The sequence below is a fragment of the Erithacus rubecula genome (genome assembly GCF_903797595.1).
Source record: "Erithacus rubecula genome assembly, chromosome: 2".
Classification (NCBI taxonomy): Eukaryota; Metazoa; Chordata; class Aves; order Passeriformes; family Muscicapidae; genus Erithacus; species Erithacus rubecula.
The window spans coordinates 81,476,668-81,503,311 of NC_136685.1; the positions used below are offsets into that span (position 1 = coordinate 81,476,668).

Below are 26,644 nucleotides of genomic sequence, written 5' to 3' on the forward strand. Positions count from 1 at the left end.
GCAATGCCTTTGTTGTAGCTGGTGTATGAGATCTGTGAAGGAACTGTAACAAAACCTATTGCCTCCCCATCTGAGACCTGTGCTTTACTTTATGTGAGCAGGATGTGTGTGGCAGTGTGGTGTGCTCACACTACTTTAACCTCTTAAGCTTAAGATGATTTTTGGTGGTGTCTTTGACCTTACTAGCATTGTATTCAACCCTGTGTGCATGGAGGGAGCACCCTGAATCATGTGCAGCTTCACATTAGCCGAAACAACCACTAGCACCCTGTTTAGAGCACTTAAATTAACATTTGAGAAGCAACCATTAATACTAACAAGAATGCTGAGTAATTTCTTATGTAGGACAGTTAATTACCAAACCTAATTAATACTATGTGGCTGTAGCCACTGCTACATTTATGGGAACACTTAAGTGCTCCAAGGCCAGAAGACTTCATAGAAACTAAATTAGAGAAACATGCAGGAAAACTCTCTGGCAGAGAAAATAGTAACTACCTTAATTTTCCAAGTGCCCACCAGTATTAAAGTCTGTTTCATCTGTCAGGACTATGCAGGTTGCTGGTTACTAGGAGCTGCACAATAGCATTAAAAATTTGGAGTCTTCTAGGGCTTGGTGCAACATCCCTTTCTAAAGTTAGGGAGAGTTTAATACTTACCTCTGTGCATAGCAAAATTTATCCCTTAAGCATGCAAACAGAGCATCCATGTATTTCAGTGCTAAGGTCAAAATGCTGGAACATGCTTCTAACATTGTAAAACATATCTTTCAGATCAGAAAAATAATTCTTCCAAACCCAGAAATCCTCTTTCTGCATTATGTTTTACAGAGCACAAGGCAGAAAACTAGGCAGCTGCCTTTTTGAAACTGATACAGGGATATTTCCCACTTGCAGGTGTCTCTCTAATGAGGAAAGGCTGAGGGAGCTGGGCCTATTCAGCACCCAAAAGAGATGGCTGATGTTCAGTGTATATCGGTGTCTAAGGGGGAGATGCCAAGAAGACAGAGCCAGGTTCTTCTTGGTGGTGCCCAGCAGTAGGATAAGAGGCAAGGAGCAGAAATGGATGCACAGGAAGTTCCACCTGAACTCCACTCTGCAGGTGACTCAGCACTGAAACAGATCACTGAGAGAAGTTATGGAGGCTTCCTCACAGGATATATTCCAGTCTGGACACAACTCTGTGCCATGTGCTCTGGGTGACAGAGAAGGGAGGTTGGACCAGGTGACCCACTGTTGTCCTTTCCAACCTGACCCATCCATTCTGGGATTCTCTGATTCTGTGAAGGGAAGCAATAGCACTGCATAGGGACAGGAGCTGCACTTTGACACTAACTGTTCCATATTTATAATCTCTGCTGCATGGTGAAGTTCCCCAGCTGTGTTCTTTTTACTGTCACCCTCTATATTCGATGTAGGAGGTCAGGGAAAGGATGGGCAGACACAATTCTGAAATCTTAATTGACTTAAAAATAGTTGCCAAATAACAGCACTTTCAGCAGTGGCATCATTTCCAGAGCTCACAGTTGCATGGTATGATGACAGCAGGTGTATTTCACAGCACAAAGAGAAAAAAAACGTAAACAAAAAACCTCTGTGGTATAAGCAGGAATCTTTTCTCAATCTCATCATGAGGACACTGAAATCAGTATGGAGAAGTCTGTCCTCTAGGAAATACACAGGGCTTTCAACAGGGCTAAGTGGCTCCACTGTTCACCCAGCAGTGAGCTTAGAGAGTAAGGCAGTGCTGGAGGCATGGGGTTGCTGCACTGTACACACCTGCTGAGGTCTCCAAGCCCACCAGCTGAGCAAAAGGACTTCTGTAAGAGGCTGAACAGGAGCAGTGGTCACTTGGAGGGCTGGAGGTATCTGGATATTATCTAGACCCTTGAAAAGTCTCCCCTCTGCCCACCTGTCTTACTAAGCAACTTCAGCTCTTGGATGACGATGTCATGAGTGACTGCTTTGCACATGTCGTACACTGTCAGTGCAGCCAGGCTGGCAGCTGTGAGAGCCTCCATCTCCACCCCTGTCCTCCCCCAGGTGTGACAGGAGCTGCGAATCACCACTGCATGCCTGGCCTCATCCAGGCTCAGAGACACCTCTACATGGTACAGAGGGATGTTGTGACACAATGGGATCAACTGGCTGGTCAGCTTGGCTCCCTGAATTCCTGCAATTTGGGCAACTGCCAGCACATCCCCTTTCTTCACCTGGTTTTGCCTCACCATCCTGAATGCCTTCTCACCCAGGAGGACCACGGCACCAGCAACAGCAGTTCTTCTGGAATCTGGCTTCCCTCCAACATCAACCATTGTGGCTCGTCCTTCCTCATCAGTGTGAGTCAAGTTGTCAGAGGCACGAGGTACCTTGGTATGGAAATCAGATCCTGAACACACCTCTTTGGACTGACAGTCCACAGGAACTTGGCCAACAGAAGCATCAAGGCACTTTGTATCAAACGTGGAGCTTGGGTCCTTCTGGAAGACGCAGTAGCCTCGGAGCTGGGTTTGTAGAATTCCTGCTGCTATGTGCTGCTGTTTCTCTGGGTGAGATCCTGGCAGGAAAAGTTGTCCTGTGAATTTATTTTTCATTGATGCTTTTCCCTTTTGTTTGGGTAAACTCGCTCTCAAAGTCAGCCAATGGCTAAATGTGTGGCCCCACTGTTTTGAATTTAGGGGATTCTGTAGGGCATCTTGGCATAGTGGGAATGACATCAATGCAGGCTCTGGGGAAAAAAACAAAAGTAACATGAGAAGAACATCTTACTAACTGGAAAGCTAAGCTGTCTGTAGCAGCTGAGAAGCCTGTCAGAGCACTGCTTGGACTTCCTGTGCTGCAAAAACCTCAATAAGTCTGAAAACATCCACTTTTGTCCTCAAGCTCCTTCTCTCCCATCAGTTCCCTGCATCTCCTGGTTTGCTATTACAAATGTCAAGACTCAGAACACTCATTTCAAGGTCCTTGACAAAAAGAAACAACTTACTTTCTAGAAGTATCAACACCTTTTGAGAAACAGCAGCCGAGAAAGCTTACAGGAGCATCAGTTCTGAAGGAAAGTGAATCACAGCACCTCAGAATCCATTTGGGACCATCCCAGCACCAGCTTTTTTTCAGAAGGCTGGCAGGGGTAATAGGAAATTCTTACACTCAGATTCTCAACTCTGCCTTTCCAAACACCTCCCTCCCCGCACAGGCGGCTGCACTTCCTCCTTTCATCCCCTTCTGCAGGGAAGGGTCATGCCAGCACTTGAGGACAGCAGGGACCACAAGCACTGCAACTGCACTGTCTACAAGCTCAGAGGGTGATGGGAACCTCTTGTATTATTGCCAGCTCTTAACATACTAATGACAGCTGAAGTTTAAGCACTGGAAAGACCACAGCCCCCTCACTGACAGATTTTAAGCTTACTCAGAAGCATGTTCCATGTTGAGCTGGCAGAGCTCCCAACTGGCAGAGAGGTAGTAAGCCCCCCTGCCCCTTTACACCATTTAATCCTTTGGTTTTGGCATTTGCACAGTGCCAAGTGTGAAGACAGGAGGAGTCTCTTTCACATACAAGTGAATAAAAGCCTATCCAGAGGTGCATCAAAGCAGCTTCCTGCCCCTCTGCACATTGCTGAACTATCGCAGGCATAGTGTGGACAAAGGTCTCATTGTGCTTCTCCATCTTTTTTAAAAACAAACACCAAACTCTTCCTTGTTAGTCCTAGCCTCTGCTAAAACAAGACTGATGCACTTAGCACCATTTTCATCCAGAGTATCCTTCAAACACTGGTCTGAAAGTACTGTTCCTGAAGTTTAAATCAACCCTAGATTTCATGACTATAACCACTGCAATAACCTAAATTCAAGGAAAGGCCTTTTTTCATCTGTAGCTGATGGCCTATACAATAAAATTAAGATTCCTGTAAATCTGAAGGCATGTGTTTACCTCAGAGGAATGGGATTAAATGGACATAAATGTACCAAGTGCAACATTGCTCTGCTTTAGAAGAGCATAGAAAATTATTTCTCTAATTCTTCTTCTCCAGCTCTCTCTTTTCATAGTGGGGCCTAACCTGAATATTCTTTTTAAAATCCAGGAACTCAAAGCACTCTGTTCTTCTGCATTCCTTGATTATCTTTAAAGCTGAAGCTAAACCCCCATGAAAGCATCTTGTTTTCAGGAGAAGCCAGACTGCAAAGGCAGACAAGTACTTCCTTCCACAGGGTAAACACACGTGGGTGGGAGCAGGGAGAAAAGTTTGCTCAAGTGGAGTGGGAAGTAAACAGCAAGAGCCAGCAATGAGTGCAAAGCATCTTTGCTTTTCTGAACAACCTACACTTCTTGAAATTGAACCTAGACATTTCTATTTGCATCCAAATTGATCATATACCTACAAAAAAAAAAAAAAATAGTGCTTTTCTACTGCACCATATATTGAAACCATATGAAAAATTCCATCTCCTTATATCCTATTACTACACCTCAAGTTTAATTGTCTAAGCTTTCAACTAGCACAATCTCAGGGGGAGAAAAGAAAGCAGGAGATACTTAAATTAATGAGGAAATTCCCATAACTGAAATGAACCCAAGAGAAGAACCACCTGCTGAAAGGAATATTTTGATTAAGGACAATAAGACACAAACCATATATCAAAGGATTGGACAACAGCAGTGCAGGGAAGACACTAAGTTTGGCTTACTGGATCTAGCAAAACCAATTAGTGATTTCCATAGCATTCATTAAATTTCATTAAATTAATTCCATACACACACTCCCCCACTGACTGCTTGCACGCCAGCATTATTTGAAGTCTGTAACTAATTCAAAACACAATTAGGAAATCTCCTAATGATTCCCCATGTGTCACAGTGGGATACTCTTCACTCATCCCCAGTCTCTCCACTGATGCAGTGACTGCCAGCAGTCAGTCTCAAAGGGAGAGGGAAGAGCTCAAGCAGGAGGACCTGGACAGGCTGCCTCTTTCACTGCATCTAAGACAATGTTCAAGCACTTTTCAAAAGGAAATTGGATTGATCTGATCTGTAGACATCCAAACATTGCTATGAATGCTAACTCTGCAGTGTGGGAATTCTTTCAAAAGCAACTTGAAAAATTATGTAGGTCCCAGTGAGCTGTCAAGAGTTTAATATAGCATTTTTCATCTTAAAAAAAGGAAAAAAACAACAATTTTTTTTTCTTAAGCAGCAAATCAATACATACTTTAAACAAAGGGTACTCCTTACCATTTTTCTGGAACACAGTGCAGCAGTGGCCAAATACAAGCAAGCAAATACACAATCTTGCACCAGTCAACATGGAAAATTATGGCCCTTTAAAGTGGCACACCAAGTGAAAAACACTCCATGTGAAAAACTATGTTAAAGACCTCTGTGGATCCTATTTCCTAATACAGGCAACAAAAGTACGAGCCCTAGGGGCTTGGTTTAAAAATAAAGTAGTTGTTATTAAATCACCTGTTGCAAAGACCTGCAAATTAATGCAGGTACTCCCCAAGGATACCACTTTTAAAACCTGTGTTTTAAGCTGCCTAGAAGCTAACCTCCTCCAAAACACCAATGGGAGGATGACAGTTTGGATTTAAAACATAATGTTCATGTCTGTCACCCTTGTTTGTTTTTTTTTCCCCACACGTTGTTGTAAGAAATAAGCAACATCTTGCAATTGACCTCACAGAGCTAACTCTTCTATTCATTTCTTAAGCTCTTTGGAAAGTCAGCTATCTTACAGAATGGGTAAACATAGGCACGAAGAAGGTAAAATCATGCTGAAGGAGATGCTAAAAATCAGTAAGAGAACCATAGCAGTGCTACATCATTCATGAACAGAGCTTCAGGCAGAAGGGAGAGTTAGTTAACAGCTTGAATAGGCACTAGAAGGAAAGGAAAGGCTCTTGGTTCATAGGTCTTTCATGGTTATATTCTGAGACTTCGCAGCAATAAGAAGCAACTTCAAAAGAATGAAGCCCCACATCTCAGATTCTGAAGTAGTAGTGAGGTAGGAACACTTGCATTTCTGTCAGCTTGATGGCTACATATGTTATAAACAAAGTTGAACTTCTTAATCCATGGATAAAACTCCATTCTGCATCCTTTGTATTTATATGGCAATACGGTCAAAACTCACCTCAAACTATCTTGTAAGTAACGACACTGTTCTGCTTAAGTACAAAGGAAGCTGATAGAAAATAAAGTAGAAAAGTTGATTATCCCTTGAGAAAATGTAATGAACTGTCATAATTAGAGAAAACAAAACCAGGGAAACCAGGTAAGGCTTTGAAGGAACATTAAACCTTTCCTCCTTTTCCACTTCAGCGTGTTAACTACAGCAGGCTAATTAAGAAGCCCATTTCTTTGCCTAAATCTAAGGCAGAACCACAAGCTAGACTTAGGAGCCTAATCTACTCTGCTTTCCCAAAGGCAGAAACCAAACAAAATCATTGTATGTTTTTTACGTACTGATTTGTCACCCACCAATCAGGACCATTGGCCGGTTCTTCATCCGGGAAATGTTAAACATGCCTAGAAATAAAATAAGGAACACATAAAAATCCCAGCTTTTCAGGCTTTAAGTCATGCATCTGGTTTACATATTTATTTTTCTGCTCTTCACAGTGCAATCTGCATGCTAGGAAAAACAAAGCTCAGTACAGACCAAGGGAACTGGAGGAAGGGGAATCCAGTGCAGTATTACTTAAAACTATAGCTTGCCTGACTATCCAGGCATCCAGCTGCTATGGGTCTGTCACACTGCAGAACCCTTTCTAGAAAGCTTGCCATAATGTAAAACACAGCCTACCTACTACAGAATTCAATCTATTTGAGATGGTCCTGTTTCTAGCAATGGTATTTGACTGTTCTAGTTCCATAGATAAGCTGTTTTGAACTATTCCAGTTCAAGGAAGTTCAATCACAGAAAGCTCCAGGGACAATAATGAGATTAACCCAAACTGGAAGAAGATAGACAATGTCAGGTAGATGCTGCTGATGGCAAGATGACTTCAGTAGATTCTTCCCCATCCACCCCCTCCCTGCTTTCCCAAACCAGCAATCATACATAAAGGGTCTACAAATAAAAGAACCAATCCCTTCACACCTTCCCTTAGGTTTATAAGGCATTATTTTATCTGGGTCAGACCAACGTCCTTTGCAAGTTAGTCTACACTTAGATTTAAAAGGTACCTTTAAATTTGTTTCACATATTAGGAAAAAAGGGAAAAACCTACTCTTATTAATCTGTCAGAATCTGCAAGAAGACAAAAGGACAAAAGCATATTTTTAGTGTATACGGGACTTATCCATGATTATAAAGCCAGTTCATGTACAAGAGGTCAGCACTTCCAGCTGGAGCCAGATTACAAAAAATCAGTTAGGTTCAAATGTGAATGTTTATATCAACATAAATTCAGAAAAGATGAATACAGCCTGAGAATGGTCCTTGAATCATCATGGACCTTGTGTCATGACCTTATGCAGAGTACTAAATGTGCACCCACAAAATCCATCATGGTGAAAAAGAGACTTGTCACTTCTAGAAAGATGTTAATGCAGTATCAACAGCTCACTTTAGTCCTTTTACACCAAACTAGTTAAAATAAAAAAAAAAAAGGGATCCAGTACAACTACTTAGCTTTACAATTTGCTGTAGTTGTTGTGAGCACTGGTATTCGCATCTATTTGAGAAGAAAGTTTGAAAGTCTTTCAGACAGTTTGCATTCTAACTCTCATGGAAGGGTCCAAGTACCAGGACATTGTTTTCCCTATCACTGCTGTTATTTCTCAAGTACAACAAACATACCAGCATGCTGTTTCTTTTTTCTGCCCACTGCTGCTCCAATGATTTGAATCAACTCCTCCTCTGAGGCACCCGACCGCAGGTGATCCCTCAAGGACACTTCTGAATTCCCAAAAAGGCACACCTGCAGCCAACCCAGGGAAGAAGAGGAGGAGAAAAGAGAAAGAATAAAATAAATTACTTTTACTAGTATTTTGTACTAACCTCAGAGTGAGGAGCTTTGAAGAGGCCTACCCTACTGAAGGGAACATTTATGGAGATTGTTTTCTTTATCTCCCCTCATGTACACTCAGACACAGCCTGGGATGTTTATGCAGCCTAAGCTCATTGGGCCTCCAGGCTACCTAGGTCATCTCATGTTAGGCAGCAGCACAGCTGTTGTCAGTATCAGGTGACAAAGGATAAGTGCCAATTTTTAATTGAAAACTTTAATTTTTCCCCAGAAACTGCCAGTTTCAACGTGGCAGGAAATGGTTATCCCTCCTTGTTCTACAGTCATTGAGCAAATGTACAGGCTGCTCTTGAAGCAGAAGAGTTACAAGTTGTTTGGGATAGAAGACAGGATCCTTGTGGAATGCAAAAGCTAAGCCCTCACAGCTGCTTGGACCCTTTTTTAATGGGAAATCATCTGCTTGTCACATGTTTAAGATGATTTTGAATCAAAGATCAGAATAAATATTTATATTTATTGGCCTTGCAACCATATTTTATAACTGTAGTTAACTATGCTAGCAAAACAGAAACCAAAAAAAAGGTGATGTAACATCTCCCTAACAGCCTGACAAGATGGAACAAGAATACATACAGGATAAATAAACAGGAGCTAGCTGGTAATAATTACACATTTTTACATCCCAGCTACTTTTAGGGCATGAATTTCAACACTATTTTCACTGCATGAAATCAAAGAGAATCCTGTTTCACAACCAACCTTTAGATTCCCATCTGCTGTTATCCTCAGCCGATTGCAGGATCCACAGAAGTGCTCTGACATGGAGGTGATAAAGCTGATTTGTCCCTGGAAATGTGGCACCTTGTAACTCTAAAGAAATGCAGAGGAGAAAAAAAAAGAGTAAAATACAGACTCCTAGCTTTTATAGCTCCACTTGCCTAAAGGCCAGAAAATCTATTTTAACATATATTTTCTTCAGCCTTAAGATCATATCAAAGAAAAAGTAAAACCAAAATCAGTTTTTTCAGGTATTCCAGTCTATTCTGCTCTGTTTCTAGAAATTCTCATGCTTGTTAAATGCTTGCTCTTGTAGTTATCAACTAACAGGTGATGCCTGTAGGGAGCATGAGCTAGAAATTCCCCATTTAGCACTTAGACTCTAAAGCAATAGTTTTTTTACTGAACAACTCTTCCATCAGTATTGTTGATTTGGAGACATAGACTGACAAAAGTTTCAAAGCTGTAAATACAGGATACAGGCTTGGCATTCTTTATATCTGACTGAAAATACATCTAGAAAACACATTGTATTTATAAAGGTACACACTATGACTAGGACTTCATAAGCATCAAGTCTCATACAGGCAGCTTGACCAAAACCCAAGAGTCACCACACTGACTACTACTTTGATTGTCAAATATCAGTGCTGAATGTGGGAGAATTTGGGGATTTGGGGCAGGGAAGGAATGGGGGTATGTTTCACACATTCTCTGTCCAACCCCACCTTGGCTGTGCTGGAAGCCTCACAGGGTAATTTCTCCAATTCCGGCCATCGCTGTTTAATTGTATCAAGCATTTCTTTGTAGCTCACCATCTTCTTGAAGTTCCACTTATTGCCTAGAATTAACAAAATCAGCCCAACTTTAGACTGTGGATTTTGTTTTCTTAATTAGCAGAGAACCACCCTGACATTCTCTGTCACTTCAGCTGTAAGTGTCCCAGCTCCAACTAATCCTTCTACAGCTTATGGAGGGAATAGCAAAAACTGCAGAAAACTTCAGGCAATTCCTAATTCCCTAAAAGAGCTTACCAAAACCTCTGAGACAAGGCTATGGAGTGAATATCCAACAACCAGCTCACTTTTGTGCATGAAGAATCTCAAAGCAGCAGCACTTACCATCAAAGGGCATGTATTCTATGAACCGCACGTCCAGGGGCAGATCCTTTGTGAAATCCACAAAGTCCAGCACTTCATCCTCGTTGAAGCCTCGCATCACCACACAGTTCACCTGCAGATAAAGCAGAAACTTGTGAGCAGAGCTTGACCTGTACCCCCAGCTGCACAAGGAGATTGATTATATGAATTCCCTTTGTTACTTCTTTATGTGCTTTTCAAGTTTTTTTCTCCAGTTTTACTAAAAATCTTTTACAGTGTGGGTTGGGAGGTGAGATGGAATATAATGAATTCCTTATCAGATGATCTGTATGTGTGGTAAAACACAAGTTTCAGAGTGAATAAACACTGGCTTTACCTTAACAGGATGGTAGCCAAGTTCAGTGGCTTTGTGGATTCCTTCCATTACCTTGTGAAAGCCTAAGATACAAAGAGTGAAAAACAAAATTATTGTTTCAAAGAAGAATGCAAAAAGTGGTTATTTAGTACAAGACAAAGAGATGACAAATAAAACCAATCTGATTCAGAACAGAGAGATGCAAATCAGAAGAGCTGCAAATAAAGAGGCTTTAATTATAACACCCTCACAATGCCCAAAGACTATCAAGTTACTGTGCTCAACTCACTTGGATCAATATTTAACTCATATTTGAGTAATCAACAATATCGATATGATTTTTTATATCTTTGGATATCCATGTATTGTTAGCATATGATTCTGCACTTCCCTCTAAGTCAGTTTTCCTTGTCTAACATTCTTCTTAAAGGGAGTGGAAAGAATTTATGAAATTCCTCCAGATGTAATGAAGAAAGAATAATAAATTAATGTTTACTTTATAATAATGGCTTGTGTCTTGTCAACAATGACAGAATTTCTCTGTTCTGAATCAGACAACAATGTTGCTAAGTGAATTTTAAAAGGATTTTTCTAAAGTACATTTGGGGTGGAAAGGGTTTAGGAACAACAAAAAGCCCCTTGATTCCCTGTTCTACCCTGGCTACAGATTTAATTGGCTTCCTGAAGCTACCGACTATCCATGAGTCAGAAGATCAGAGGCAGCATTTTCCTTCTTCCAAAGCTGCAGTCTCCAACAGCAAATACTTCACCTATGCTAATAAAAGGGCAGGATGTCTCAGAAGTTTTGATGACAACCCCTATGCTGCTCCTAGTCATACGTTTTTCTGCATAGGTTCATCACCCTCCTTTCCTTATCTATGATCTACTGGAAACTCAGATTCTCTAGTGAACAGATCACACCTTCATTACTCTGTAGGTGCTTTAGCAGAAAAAAAGCAGTAACTCAGTAGTATTCTGTGCATGCTTACTATGGGATGCATTCAAAATTAAAAAAAAAAAAACAAAACTAAAGATACAAAAATTTCACTTCACTGCTCTCTGGCTAGTAAAGGCATCATAAAGCATGGACATAGGAAAGCAGAAGAAACAATAATTTAATAAGCCAGTTCTAATGCTAATCCTGGCTGCAAAGAGTGGTCAAGAGCAGTTATTTCACACAGTGAAATAACTCTTAGAAGCAAGTGTTTGAAGTTATGGCCTGTAACCCTTCTCAATCACCACCTACTTGTGCATGTGCCCAGGAAGTTTCCAGCACCTGTGGCAGATCTCATTTCAATTAAGCAAGATTGCAGGCAGATTGTGGCAACAGAGATAATGACACACTGCTGTAAGCACAATCCAGAGCCACGAATGGGATCAAAATCTCTGCTACTGCTCAGAAAATCTAATCTGTGACCACAGGATTAAAGAAAGGAGAAACTCAACCAAATAGGCCAGGAAGCAACCACTTCTCTTGCACCCAATGAAAAATTTCAATACTTTCATCATATTTGATTTCTTCTGAAGACAGAGCTTTAGCCAGCTTCATAGTACAGAGAACCTTAGAGCCATCCAGAAAAATCCTATATGAACAAAACCTCACAGCATTTAATCCTTACAGGAAAAAAAGCTTCAGGCCTTCATTTGATGATACAGTTACAGCATAACATAACCTCACTTCCCTTGTATGAAACACACACAAAAAAAGGGACAGACCATGAAAGAGGTTAGACTGGCTACCCGCATGAAAGTATTTTTCATTTGTTCATCCCATAGAATGTGGTAGATTAAGTAGAAATATAGTACTCTAAAGTGCTTTCACCCATCAATGAAATGTCAGACAAATTCACAATCATTTTGTGTATCCCAACCACTTGCAAGTAGGAGTAGATGTGCTGCAGGGCACCTGCACCAAAGACAGATATTTTCTGCATCTTCTTAAAACCCTACATCAACTTTCCAGCTAAACAGAAAAGTTATTCCAAGTTTCTCAAGCTCCTGGTAAGCTCCATAATCAGATGCCACCTTTACTTTCCAGAGAAGTTATCAGCCTGTAGAAGTCCAAGACCTGGAATCCCTCTCACCTTAACAGAGCTATATCTTGTTGCCTCTGGAACTGCCACAGAAGACAGGGTAGCTCAGGAGGGCAGGCATTCTATTCTCTGCTCATTCCATACTTGGAAATCTCCTATTCAATAAAAACCCTCAAAAAAAAAAAAAAAAAAAAAAAAAAAAAAAAAAAAAAAAAAAAAAAAAAAAAAAAAGCATAATTTCAGCCTTTAACCTTAACAAAAGAAAAAAAATCCCTAAGCAATAGAACTCAATGTTACTATTTTTACCTGATCTCTGCCTAGAAAAAATATCTCTGATTTGGACACTTTTTCTTTTCCTAAAAAATATTCAGTAATAGAAATTTCCCTGTTCATTGTCTATGCTGTTCAGCTGAGTGACTTCTCTCTTTGTTGGTAAAAGATATATTTTTCTTTAAAGGCGGAAGAGAACATTTAAATGAATAAAAATTACCCTCATCCTGTAATAACTTTTAGTTTACTTTATAAACAGCACATTCCTAACAGCTTCTGATCAGATATGAACATCTCTGGCCCTATAATTGAGGAAGGTGAAGGTTTGACCCTTCAGTGGCAAAAGAAGGGCTTGTTCCTGATGAATGTCACAAGTCAGGTAATACCCAAACACAGAGAGCAGAAGGAAAGAGCACAGTCAACACCTGTTTGTGATTAGATACTCCCAGATACCACTCTGGGAGCCAACTGTGCCTGACACAACCAGATCAATGCAATAGCCTAGACTGGAAGGATAATGCTCCAGTCAGCTTTATGACAGGAACTGATTTCTGCACCATGACACAAAAACCTGAAGTACTGCTCCTACAGAGACTGTTGACAAGAACACCATTCTGCACCTGCCAGCAGAACTTCGGTTTGCTAGCATTGATTTCAATGCTGACATTCTCACAGCGTTCCAGATTTCTACAATCCTTTCCCTACATCTATCTGAGGCTGTTGCACCACCTGGTGGCTACTTAGAGGTTTTGTCAGAATGAGAAGTTCACAGACTGCTGAAGTCAGAAAGAGAATGATACAACATCAAATCAGTTTTAGTTTGGAAGGAAGCCCAGCCTTCATGAAGTTGAGCTCCATGATCAGCTTTAGAATTCATTTAAACCAGAATCTGTAACACTGGGCATATCCAAGCATTTTTAAAATTTTATTTGCAATTACTTGCTCAGTAGGAGAGAAGTTACAAAGCCAACAGCCCTCCTCAAATTACTTGAGGCATGGTATATGTTTATTCCTGTTAAAAAGTAGTGGATACAGAGCATCACTAACCACAAGTGAGACCACTGCTAGCACACCCCAAATATAACTTCCAGAAACTGCCACTATTCACGACAAGAAGTTCAGTTCTTGTGGCATCTTTGTCCCCAGAGGGTATAACAGAAACATCTGGGTTTTTTGAACAGTATTAAAGAAGAGCAGCACACATGACCAACACAAGATTTGGAGAGTCCTCTTGACAGCTGTGACTAACCAATTATAGATTATACGACTAACCACACCACTAACTGTGCTGAGTTGATCGTCTACTTCACCAGCTCCAAGAAAAGGGGATCTACCTGCTAAGCCTTACAGAAGGAAGGAAAAAGAGTCACAGTTGAATAATCTAGTACTGACTACTTTTCCTGGCCTCAGAAGCACAGCAATTCACTTCCCCCCCAAAGTAACAGACTGTGAAAGATACAGTAAACAATTCAGTATTAACACAGTTGCCTTAGAGGACAAGTTTGTACCTTTCCTTCGGACAATGAACTCAAATTTAGCTGGCACCAAAGTATCCAGGCTGATGTTAATGGCATTCAATCCTGCCTCCTTCAGCCGGGGCAGCAGTCTGGCTAAGTTGATTCCATTGGTTGTGACAGCAATGGTTTTCAGCCCTTCTAGCTTGTACAGTTGACCTAGGAAATAAAAGTTAAAAAGAACACTTTGAAGAAGTAGTTAAACTATAAGTTTAACTGTAAGTTACATAGAAAATCAAAAAGATTTGTGAAACAAATGTGAAAGAAAAAGTATCACTGAAGAAAATGTGGACACTTCAGTGTTTCGGCCTTCTTCCAGTTGTACTGGCTTAAGAAACCAATTTTAGCACAAATGCATTTCAAAAGGTATGAGAGAGCAGTTTGTTGCAAGCAAAACTGGTGGTAAAGTTTTGTTTTATTAAAATGCACACTAATTTTGTTCTTCATTTCTTAAATACCTACTTTATTGTTGAAAGGCAGGCCCTGATTTTGTGTACTTTCTTTACCTCATCCACCTTTGCAAACTGAATTTTATGTTCTGCAATAATAAGCAGCAAGCCATCCCTTTCACAATTGACACCTAATCTGTTTATTTAGCAACATTCATCCTACAATGCTTTACCAACAACCAGTTCTAACTCAGAGATAGCTGCCAGCAGTAGAACCTTTAACTTGTGAAAGAAATACCACATGCAGTCCTAACTAAACAGAAAAAGGTCAACATACTAGACTATTACAGAGAAACCAAGGCAACAACATCCAAAGGGACAAAACATGTGCACTTGACAACTGAAATATTTCCATTACCGGTGGTAGCTGGGCGGACTGGAGAGTGCTTACACAAGACACTAAAAATGGCTAACAAAAGAAAACAGCGTAAGAAACAGTTAATATCACGAGATTAAGGTTTAGAAAAGAGCTGCCTCCTCATAAGCCAAATGCAGAAATCCTCAGCATACCAGATCTCCAGAGATCAAGCTTTCAAACCTCCAGTTATCAGTACAATAACAAATAAGGAAAAAAACCTCATAAACAACTCACAGAAGCAGAGCCACAGCAAAGTAATTTACTTTGGTTTTTCCTCCCTCCCTCAGCCTCCGCCCTAATTATTTAAGAAATATTTGAAGAACCTTTACTCTTGAGGCAGCTGTAATTACAGCACAAATATTTCATAGTTCCTTCTTCCCTCACAATTTTACCTCTGTTTGTTCATGTTGATAAGGGCTTTATTTCTGCTTTATCTCATTTCCTAGTTCTTTTCAAAATATTCACCCTAAGCTGAGTCTCGAATGGGTCAAGCTAGGTCATAGCAAAGATGCTGAAGTTTACAGCAGCAGCATTTTTGAACATGATTAAGAGCTCCATAAAAACATGAGGTTGTAGGGAAAGAGCAATCTTTACTAAGAGAGATTTTTTTCCTGGCCTTCTCAAAGTCCTCCCAAATGACCAAGAATAACCTCTCCCTAGAGGATAAGTACTACTGGCTCAATTTTGCCAAAGATTATTTAACACTAGCTATTACTAGCAGCCTAATCATTGTGAGAGTAAAAGATACACGCAGCACTCAGCAGATAGTTTGTGAACATCACTTCTTTTATTTACAGCCTCAGAATGCACAAAATCCTCAACCTCAGAATAACTGGGAAAAAAAGTCTAGGTGCCACAAGTTTCATTGTTAGAAATGTAAAATGCATAAATGTACTGAATAAAACTAATGTCATTCTGCAGCCTAAAATAGAAAAAAAATTAAAAAGTAGCACCAGTTGTTTAGGTCAGCAGAGGCAGCAGCTGATGTTCATACATCTCTTTCCTCATCAGACATGGCAAGATACAGGATGAGGCACTGGAAAGACACCAATATATGGAATCCCCTGCAGTAACAAATTGGACATTAGACAACTGTGAGAAGTTAGAGATGGAGGCTTAACACTAACACCAGCAAGTCAAAAAGGACCAGTTCAGAACACTCTACCAGGTGTAACCTCCACAGTGTCCTGGTTTCTTAGCTTGGGCCTCTAAAATTAAAAGGGATTGAAGAGACTTCATAACTTTGTAATTCTCCTCGTAGCTGTATTAAAACTGTTTGCTAACCTTTGGTCACTCTTTAATACCAATCAGTACAAGCAAAGGCAACTGACAAAAACTAACAAGTAGAAAAACAAACAGAGATGCTGTAAGTCCATAGTATGAAGCTAAAATTTGTAGGTCAAGCTTGTGCCATGAAGTATAAAAAGTTGCTATAAGGTCATCCAATATTCCATCCTCCACCCCACGGAGGATGCAGATGTGTCAGTGCAGATGTGTACTCCTCAGACTACTAATAACAAACAGCTATCACAGAGTTTATACCTGATGCTTATTTAAACTTTGAGTATCTCAAAGGAGATGGATTCTATATACCAATATCAGCTACTTCAGAAAAGTCTCAAACATATGTTTTCAGCAGTCCTCAGGACATGATTTAGCTTTCAGCAAGTGCTCAATGCTGACTCATAGTTTATGTACATGCATCTGTTAAAAGATTTTAAATAATCTAAAGAACTGCAGCAGGTCTCTGAATAGCATGGTCTCCTACAGTAGTTTCAAATTTCATCTGTTCATTGAATAACTAAAACATTTGAATTTGTGTATTAAAACATTCGGTAACAGAAATCCACAATTAACATTTTCGAGTTTTACTGATATTTCACAGATCATTTATAGCTTGGAGAAAGGCTTGCTGAAAGTAAACCTAACTTCAACCTCAACCCAGTTCAGCACCTGAGATACTGTAGCCAGCTTCTCCAAAACCATCTAGAAAATCAGACTAACTCCATCCCAGACTAAATAAATTATTGTGCTAAGATGGCTTCAATAAATCTGCTTTACTCAAATTCTGCAGAAGACATTTTTGGGCTTGATTTTCTCTCAATGAGTTCTCCCATAGTTATTACACTGATCTATTTAGTTTTGAATCTCTTATCTTGATCCCAGACTGGGGCACCATAGAGTAACACCACAATCTGAGAAAACAGGAAGTGTTTGTTGATTGAATTCAACAGTTTTCAATAGGCCTTAAAAAACCCCAGCCAGAATAATACAAATCCACTACAGAATGAACTAACACAATAGGACAAACATCTTAACATCCCTTACCTTCACCTCAAGATCACTATTATTATCCACTAAAATGCTCACTATGAATCTGTCAAACTTGTCAAAAACAGGAACATGGGCAGAATAACAAAAATTCAGTGGCTCAAAAAGATCCATTTCTTTCCTTCAGGCACAAAAATAAACCTTTGGGAATTCTATTACTGGAGTATAGCAAAACAAAAAGATGTCTATTCTTCTAGTACCAATACTTCTGGAGTGCAGCAATACAATAATGATTTTGCAGTGTCATGACTATTGCACTTAGAACACCAACATCAGAAGAGCTGTGGTAAGTCATCAGCTACCACTGATAAAAAAAGGTGCCTACAATACACCAGAAAGGAAAGTTCTGCACTGAACTGACATGGTTGGTTTCAACTCGTTTTCATGCCTATATTATGTGCTACACTGCAAAGCTTTATTTTATTTTAAATTGTAACCTTAAAAAGTTTCTAGTTTCCTCCTAAAGGAGCCAATAACTACACCTATTATCATTGGAAAGAATCTGTTATCTTGAAAGAAATATGCCTCTTGAAAGACATATAGCTTCCTAAGTACTAAAACCACCCCAAACCCATCATGCATGAGCAAAATGCTCTAGACAATGATATTTCAGAGTTCAAAAAAGTTAGTGCAATTTTAGAACTCCTCACAATCAAAGTTCAAGAAGATACACCACAGCTCACTCCAGTCACACCTTTTCCAGCTAAGAACAGGTCAGTTCTACAAAGTACAACAGCTCTGCTGCTTCCTTTGGAAGGTCATCTTCTTTGGAAAAATCCTCAACAAAACAGAGCAGAGGCAGAGATCAACTGTTTTCTGCACAAAAGCTCACTGCATTGCTAGGCAATTTCTCCTCTTTCAAGGCCTTCTTCTTCCACATAAACCTTTTCTTATCTTCAGTACTTAGAAGAGTGTATGTCCAGAAATAGACAAGTTCAGTTGTCTACAATACACCAAAGTGCACCCACCTACACAGCCCTAATCCAATACACCACCACTATATAAACCTACTGCAATTTTCTAAGCATATGAGACTTTGGACAGAGGAAAAAAAAAACCAGCTGACAAAAAAGATCCACACAGTGTCATTTAATACAGTACCAATCAAAGCAGACAGACTTTTAAAATTTACCCAGAAGTAACGGTCTTCACCAATAACTGTAAATACAGGTTTTTCCACCTTTCGTTATTAAACACAAGTGGCATCTGCTATCATGGTAGCAAAACAAAACCACCAAAAAACCACACTCCTAAAAAATCAAAGAGAAAGCTTGTTTCATTTGTAGCACATCACTTGTTCCTCCCCATTGAGGACGTGAACATATAAGTTCTTGATTTTTCACTCTCAGGCTGCATTACTGCAAGTTACTGCAGTAGATGCTGAATATAAAAACAATGCTAAGTTCAGCTGGTGTAATACAGGGACACATAAGCTCCATTCAAGCAACAGAGCAGAACTGAAAATTTTCTGAAAGGTACCTTGCATTTCACAATGTTGGGAAAAAACACCAGTTAAATGTGTAATGATTCTTACAGCTGGCAGACTGTGTCAGTAGATAATGTAAGAGCAATTCTTGAATTGGCATGTACCAAGTCACTCTGCAGCACTCTGCACCAATTTGGAACTCACCCACAATATCCACCACATCGGGACGGATAAGAGGCTCTCCGCCTGTCAGTCGGATCTTCTCCACACCTTCTTTCACAAACAGTCTGGCTAAAGTGATTATCTCCTGGGCAGTTAGTAGCTCTGATTTTGGAGTAAGCTGAACACCTTCCTCAGGCATACAGTACTGACCTGAAAGATTACAGAAATACATGAGGCAAAAACATAACCCACCGTATTTAATCTAATCTTGATGGGCAAAATGCACCACAGGCAGCTGTCTTTAATGGATGTCAAATGACACCAACTGTGCAAAAATTTTGACATCTTCTAGCAATTTCCTGGTTTACTTCAGAGGAATACCCAAGACTAATTTGATGAGCCTCAAAATTAGAATGGATACACTTTGAAGAAAAAGATGACCTTATTTCTATCTAACCTGCATTCAAACAGAGACACCAAATTCAACCAGGAAGCACTGGGACATCACCACACACTTTGCACGTGTAATTGTGGGAATGCCTAGGTATGAGCCCTGCATGCTTACAGAACCATTGGGCCACACAAGCATCATTATCTAAACCGCATTAAGTCTGATAAAAGATCTGTCACTTCCACCTGTCTCTGGTAGATCCCTACGCTTGCTTCAGGTTTCCCATCCCACCAATAGCTCAGCCCAAATAAGTCTCTATCTGTCCATTATCATTAGTTTATGAAGACAAGAAACAGCACAGGGCCAACACAGCAATAATACCTTAACCCAAACCTTGGCCTTTGCACAATATTTGCAGAGGAGTTTTGTGCAAGGAAACAGCACAAACTTACACCTGAGGTTGCATTTCTCAGTCAACGAAATTCGCAAGTAATTGTGGTGCCGCCCAAAGCTGTCCATCAAAAAAGCAGAGAATGGAGCACCATGTTCTAGCACAAAGCGTCCTCTTCCTGAGCTTTGTGATTCCTATAAAAAAACAACCAAGTGTTAATATTTGAATAGTTACCCTGTCAACTTGCTGTATAAATATCAACTTTGAACTTAACTGATTATTCCATTCTTCCCCACACAGACAGTCCAAGGAAAACCATTGTCAAACTGGATTTATTCAGCCTGGGGAAGAGATGGCTTTGGGGAAGACATTATAAAACTTTCCAGTACCTAAAGGGGACTACAGGAGAGCTGGAGAGGGACTTCTTAGAAGGGGCCTGTAGTGATAGAACAGAAGGAAATGGTTTTAAACTGAAAAGAGTAGATTTAGATATTAGGAAGAAATTCTTTACTGTGACAGTGGTGAGTCTCTGAAACAGGCTTCCCAGAGAAGTCGTGAATGCCCCATCCCTGGAAATGTTGGATGGACTTTGGGCAAGCTGCTCTATTGCAAGGTGTTCCTGTCTCCTGGCAGGGGGTTGGAACTAGAGGATATTTAAGGCCCCTTCCAATCCAAACCATTCTAGGCTGCCATGACCATATTGATATTAGGTATCAAAATAAATATCCTGAATAGCAGCTGCAAACAAATGCAGTTCAAGTTTATACCAAGTGACTTAAAAATATCAGTACCATCAATGCCAGAACAACTAATTATAGCAAGATCTAAATGCAGGGAGCTCCATTGCCTTTAGCCTATGACTTAAAAATTACAGTGTTACAGCTCTCCTTTCCTATATGTGCAAAGCACAGCTGAAACCACTCTGCTACTTTTGGAAAATATTTTGGTATCTCAAGTGAAACTCACAGTAACTGAATAAACTCTTATCACAGTACTGCAGAAAAGCTGCAAGAGTTTACCAAGATACTTTTATCAGCTGGTAGATACTTGGTTCAGGCACTATGTACAAACTTCAAAAACAACAATTCAAACTCTGTTAAGTATTTCCATCAACTACATCAAAGTTATGTTAACATTTTATAGGAGGTCAATTTGGTAATTCATGAATGAGGCCAGCTGCCTAGCATCACAAAATAAACCAGAGAAAATGTAATTAGGGGAACCACCTTCCCTGGGTCCTCATTAGTTAATCACATACAGACTTTAACTGTCAGCCATGGAAACCAGAAGACAAACAAAGGATTCCTGGATATACAGTGAATTTCATATCTAGTGAAAAGGTATATACAAAACCATTTCTGTATACATGGTATTCACAAAGTTTGTGTATATGTGTGTGAATCAGCTGCAGAATTGTGCCTCAAGTTCAAATTGTGCTCACTAGTTGAGATAGTGTGCAGTAGGCAAAGGATTAAATACAGTTTTGACACAAATTTAAGATGTAGAATCAGGAACCAGACAAAATGACATACTAGTGGGTATTTAAACTGCTTACCTAACCAAAAGCCATGACTTACATGCCTTTCACTTACTGTGAAATCTCTGGACATACTAAAATCAGAATGCATGGGATGATGCCCAGGGACTGGGCAGGAACACACATAGCCACAGCCATCAGCTCCCTGACTCTGGTCATCACTAACAACCAAAGGAGCTAATCCTGCACAGGATTTTCCCAAAGTCCTTGCAAGAAACCTAGAAATTGACAGCTAAAATATTGAACCACCAAGGTCTGCTTCCTCAAAACATTTTATTCTGAAAACATTTGTAAGAAACACTTGTGGGTGGGTGGAAGCCATAGAGGATCCTCAGTGATCAAATCAGCCAGACAGCAAAGGTTATCTGGGGAGAGACCCAACTTCAGCCACCAGCAGCTGCAGCAATTTTGTTTCCAGCTGTGCTAACAACCATGCTTCTGCTAAACTTACAAGCAGGAGCAGTCGTTCTTGGCAGCACAATCTATTCACTAAACTTTAAACAATCCAAACAGCTTTGTGGTAAGATAAGAGGACCTTACTCTAAGAATATCCACAGCAGTGAGGAGTTAGAAGAGACAAAAAGAGATACCAAGTGGCTATTTCAAAGCCCAGAAAACATCTGTTTACCCCGATAAAACTGCAGCAGTAGTTCTATGGAATTGCTTTTCTGCTGGAAGAAAGCAATTCCTTTCAGTTTCAGGGGCTGCTACAGCAGAGGCTATGGGGTGCAAGGCCATAGACTGGCCTTCCCTTCCTGCAGCACCACGAGTGAAATTGGCAACCACTCTGCAGCCACACCTGCTGCTCACTCCCTTTCCTTCACCTCCCCTTCCTGCAGCAGGCAGAAAAAGTCATCTGGTTTTTAAACACCCCAGGAAAATGCTCCAGCCTAAAGAGCTCTGCACAGCTTTAGGTTACCAAAAAAACGCCAAACTCAGACTTCATTTGTTCATCTTCCCCCAGAATATTCACCCCTGAACTAAATCTAAGGACATTTTAAATCTGCCAAACTCAGAAAAAAACACAACACAAAAAAGTGGGGTTTTTTTCTTGAAAACTATGCTGCTTTCTGCCTGGTTGGATAGCTGATCTTCCTATTATTTTGGAGAGGTGTTCACATTTGAGAGGAAAAGCACTCCTAGGTTTATTAATTATCTGAGCCTCTCTTGTAGGAGCCCTTCTTCCCCATTTCTTTCCCAGTAACTCTTTTATGCATCTTTTCCAGGACTGGGCTGCTTCCTTACCACACCACTTGAAGACAGAGAAGTACAAACCTCCTGCCTCCCAGTTTTAGAGTGTGCATTACAGAGAGGGAAAGAAAAGTTATCCTCCCTGGAGGAAAGGTGGGGGCAAATGAGGGACACTTTAACACTTCAATGTAATGAAAGACAAAACTGCATACTTTCAAAGACAGTAATATGCTTAAAATAATTTTGTTTTCAGGAAGGAGCCACCACTGGAGTGGGACACAGGAGACCAGGTATGCTGCTGGTCTGTCACCCATCTGCAATGGCTGCTACAGGTAAGGTAGGTCAAGTAAGAGGAAAAACACCACCTTTCATTAATTACTCTAAAGTGAGCTGTCAAGAAGCAGCATTAAAAGAACAGGCACTCAGCAATAAATTGGTGTCAATAAACTTTAAAGTTTCTATTGGAAATAACTAACTCCTGCTGCAAAGTAGTGGGTTTTAGAAGAGGGAAAAGTGTTTTACAGAGCTACTAGAACTTCTTTCCATAATTTTCTTGTTGTGTACAGAAATGGGTTTGTCTGGGAGGGAAGAATGACAGGAGATGGAATTTTTAAGCTGTTCAGTATCTGATCCATCAGATTTCAGCACAGAGACAGGAGATACCCATAAGCCAGTACCATCAGCTTGAACTCCAGCAGAGGTGGATCCTATACTACCAAAACTGCACCCAGCACTGACTCATATTTTTATCAATACCACAAAAAAGGCCTATTATCAGAGATGAAAACTCAGCTGCCTTCCTAGTAACTCAGGGCAAGGATGAAGCATTCTCTCAGGTTGTTGTGTAAGTAGGATTCTCTGAAGGGGAACAATAGGTTGAGGTTGAACCTTGTCACTTGCAGCCTTTGTGAGAGCTATTGGAACAGGAAGAAAGCAAAAGCCTGCTACAGGAAAATGCTACAACTCCCAGGCTACAGGAAAAAGGGCTATTCAGTTCCCTGAAGGAAGGTGGATGGAAAAGGTGGATGGTTGCTGGTATTTTAACATATCACTGCCCAATTACATAACTTTTTCACTCAAAAGGCATGTCTATAACCCACAACTCCCCACTCCCCTCTCTCCATAGCCAACAGGAGACACTTCTGCACATAGGAGGAGTATGCCCTGTCACACAGTGTGCTTTATCTGATCCATGAAAAAACCAGGTTCATTCTCTGGGCTGTCAATCATATGTTCTATACTAGTACTGAAAGAATGAGAGCTTAAATGACTGCACCTAGCAGCTACATTTTGACAAGCCGTCAACCCTTCAGACCTGACAATTCACCTGTGATTTCCAGCAGAACTCATCTAACAATGCAGCAAAATTGGAAGCTGTCAGCAGAGGTATCAATAACCACCAGAAACATCACAAACTGACAGATACTAGAAAGTTAAACACAAGGGGGCAGACAACAGAATTCTTATCTACTAATCAAGCTGAAGATCAAGTACCATCCTTGCTCCACTATTCCACCTTCAATTCATCCCCAGTGATACTTGTGCACTGGAAAAAGAGTAAAGCTTGCAAAGAGTTCTGCACAGGCCTGTGTACCCATGACACTGTTAGTGCTGCTCCTGCATCCACTGGCTCTTCAAGCTCCTGCAATCCTGTTGGGTTTGTGCACAGCACTGCTGTCTCAGCGTGGTACCTAACACTGCTGCAGTGTCACCAACACAACTCAGCAAGAGCTCTTCCCTTTCATGCCTCACCTTTAGCATCTTAGTCTGTTGGGAAGTGGTGACATCATGTCCTTGGTTCAACCTGGAACTCAGACGACCGCAGAGGGTGAAATGGGTCTAAGTAGGCCAAGTGCCAGAATGAGGTCTGAGCAGAGAAGTCCAAGATAAATGTTTTTGTAAGGGCTCAGCAGCTGATGGCCAACAGCTGACCCCAAACAGCAGGCTACACTTGTGGGTACTGGCATGGAGAGCACTGCCCAGGGACTGCCACTGGCTACCCACAAAACAGAGCAGCAGTACACACAGAGTTTCAGACACAACTGGCCAAGAATTAGGGCCATGTGAGGTCCTTCTGGGCAAGCTGAACTCTCGCTTTATCCAGCACTGAAGGCTTCATTGTGGCCACAGAAATGTACAGGTGGTTGTGTTTGGATTACAGGATCTACAAGAGCAGATGAAGAAAGATGAAGTGAAATTTTGCATCAAGACCCTTATTGGACACCATACATCTAGAACAGAATTTTAAAAGAAGACACTAATTTCCAGTTTTGTAGTAGAAATAGGTCATCCCACCTGATCATTTTAATTCAGTAACATAATCTAGAGAAATGTTATCATGGGTACAAGGTGGCAGGATGGCATCAAACTTTGTTAACTGTGATTAAAAAAAAAAAATCCAAAGAAACACTTGTACACAACTGAACAGCTGTGAAAATGCTGATTTCAGTGTGCTGTAGCTTCATGCCCTGTTCTAGTCTTAGAAAAAGAAACTCCACTCTGTGCCCACCTCCAAGACTGACAACTGTATCTCCAAAAGACGATGATACATCTTTTGAGATGTATCTCAAAAGATTCCAACACATAAATTATTTGCCATACACCGCCAGTACAGCAGCTGAACCAACCCCACTGTTTGCAACCTAACCAAAAGATTTACAATGGATGGCCTTGGACACAGCTTCCCAGTCGTCTCTTGAACAGCCTGAGTTTCACAGTTCTTCCTTCCACAGCTGGAATGACCATTATAAAGGGACTAAAACATAGTCAGGTGTTCTCTTCTCCCCTTCGCACACACCTCCTCCCCAAAACCTCAAGAAAATAAACAGAACCCGTGAATACTTGCAGCCCCAGCACAGAAGACAGTAAAGCAGCATTCACAACTGTTTTGAATGTTTGACTGTTCTGTCATTTGAAAGCACATTTCACTGTCCCCTATGGCTGTAACGCTAATTGCTTCTCTCTACAGATGAATCCCAGGGGAGACAGAACAGAAAGGACCATTGGGTATATCATCACTGTATAGTTGCTAAGTCTGCAGTGCCTTTGTTTTTACACCAGCTCTCTTCTTAAGTCCTGCAGGATATGAGCCAGTGCCCTGGCACACTTTTCATATTTACTATGCCACAAACGTGTATTCCCCATCCCATTTTTCCAGCTGCCATGGATTTTTGCCCCTAAGGGATGTAGGGCTTTCAGATCGATTATAATCAAGCTCTCTCAAAAGTATTCCTGAATGTTTGTTAAAGCTACCCGATGTAAAGAAAGTAGTGAAAAGTAACTCTGATCAGAATTTATAAAAATGTTCATGGCCTAGGAAAACAAATAAACAAAACAAATTCAATAACCTTTCTAGTTTTCTGAGCCAAGTAAGCATGCAATAAAGCAACGCACAAATCCATTTGGTTTCCTGTAAATAAGTGGCAGTGAATACATTCAATTCTGGCGACATGGAGTCTGTCACTAGTAGCTTTAGCTTATTTTCTGTTTGTTAAAACCAGCCATGCAATTGCAAGTAACTCAATAAATCATGCTCCAGCTGGAATTGCTCTGTGTGCCATGCCCTATTTCTGCCAGACAGTTACAGAACCTTTGACTTTCCACGCAGCTTTTTCTCCTGCATTTGGACACGAGGAGACCGAATCCACCCGAGGGACCAAAAGTTGTATCAGGGCAACACCTGAGTTGATTTTGAGCTAGAACAAACAGGTTCAGTGCGAAGTTCGCATGACCATCGGAGCACAACCACGGAAAGCTGCCAAACCATCCAGGTTTGACCCATGCTGATCAAAGAGCGTTGTGTAATCTCTCTTTGCCGGGGCAGAAGAACACGGCTCGGTCCATGGGACCGGGTGTCCCACGTACTTCCAAAATAAGGTGACATTTCAACAAAGGAAGGGCATAGCATTATGTAGTAATACACGTTTTGTTGACTCTTCCCTCCCTCTATACCTAATAAGGTCATGATCACCGCACAAAACACCGGTCGGCCGGGATAGGTTGCAAAATTCTATGGACAGGTTGCATTTCTCTGGAACGCGCGGTGCCCAAGACCCCTGGTCACCCCGGCAGGCGCTGCCACGCTTACCAGAGCGCCCCTCCAAAAACAGCATCTTAAGGGCGATACAAACCCGCAAACGGCACGGCTCGGCTCGGTTCACCTGCCCAGCGCCCCCGCCCGCTGCCGGCCCCTCGCCCCCCCGGCTCCCCCTCACCTGCGCGGCGGCCGAGGCGGCCCTGGCGCGCGCCCCGGTGCTGCAGGCGCGGCGCGAGGCCGCCCCGCGCGCCCCCCGCAGGAGCCGCCCCCACGCCGCCGCCGCCGCCGCCGCCATGCGCTCCCCTGCCCCAGCGCGCGGGGGGCGCCGCCGCCAGACCCGCGCCGTCACG

General features: G+C 41.2%; 1 protein-coding gene across 1 annotated transcript; it reads right to left on the reverse strand.

Moving 5' to 3' along the window:
* Nucleotides 1-859: 859 nt before the first annotated feature.
* Nucleotides 860-26,644, reverse strand: MOCS1 (molybdenum cofactor synthesis 1). The gene is given in 13 exon segments (XM_079298004.1): nt 860-1,877; nt 1,880-1,885; nt 1,888-2,727; nt 6,481-6,528; nt 7,805-7,925; nt 8,733-8,843; nt 9,479-9,591; nt 9,872-9,983; nt 10,227-10,288; nt 14,017-14,181; nt 18,791-18,958; nt 19,592-19,724; nt 26,473-26,644. Coding segments are annotated over 13 exon segments (2,145 nt in total). The 5' UTR covers nt 26,590-26,644; the 3' UTR covers nt 860-1,728.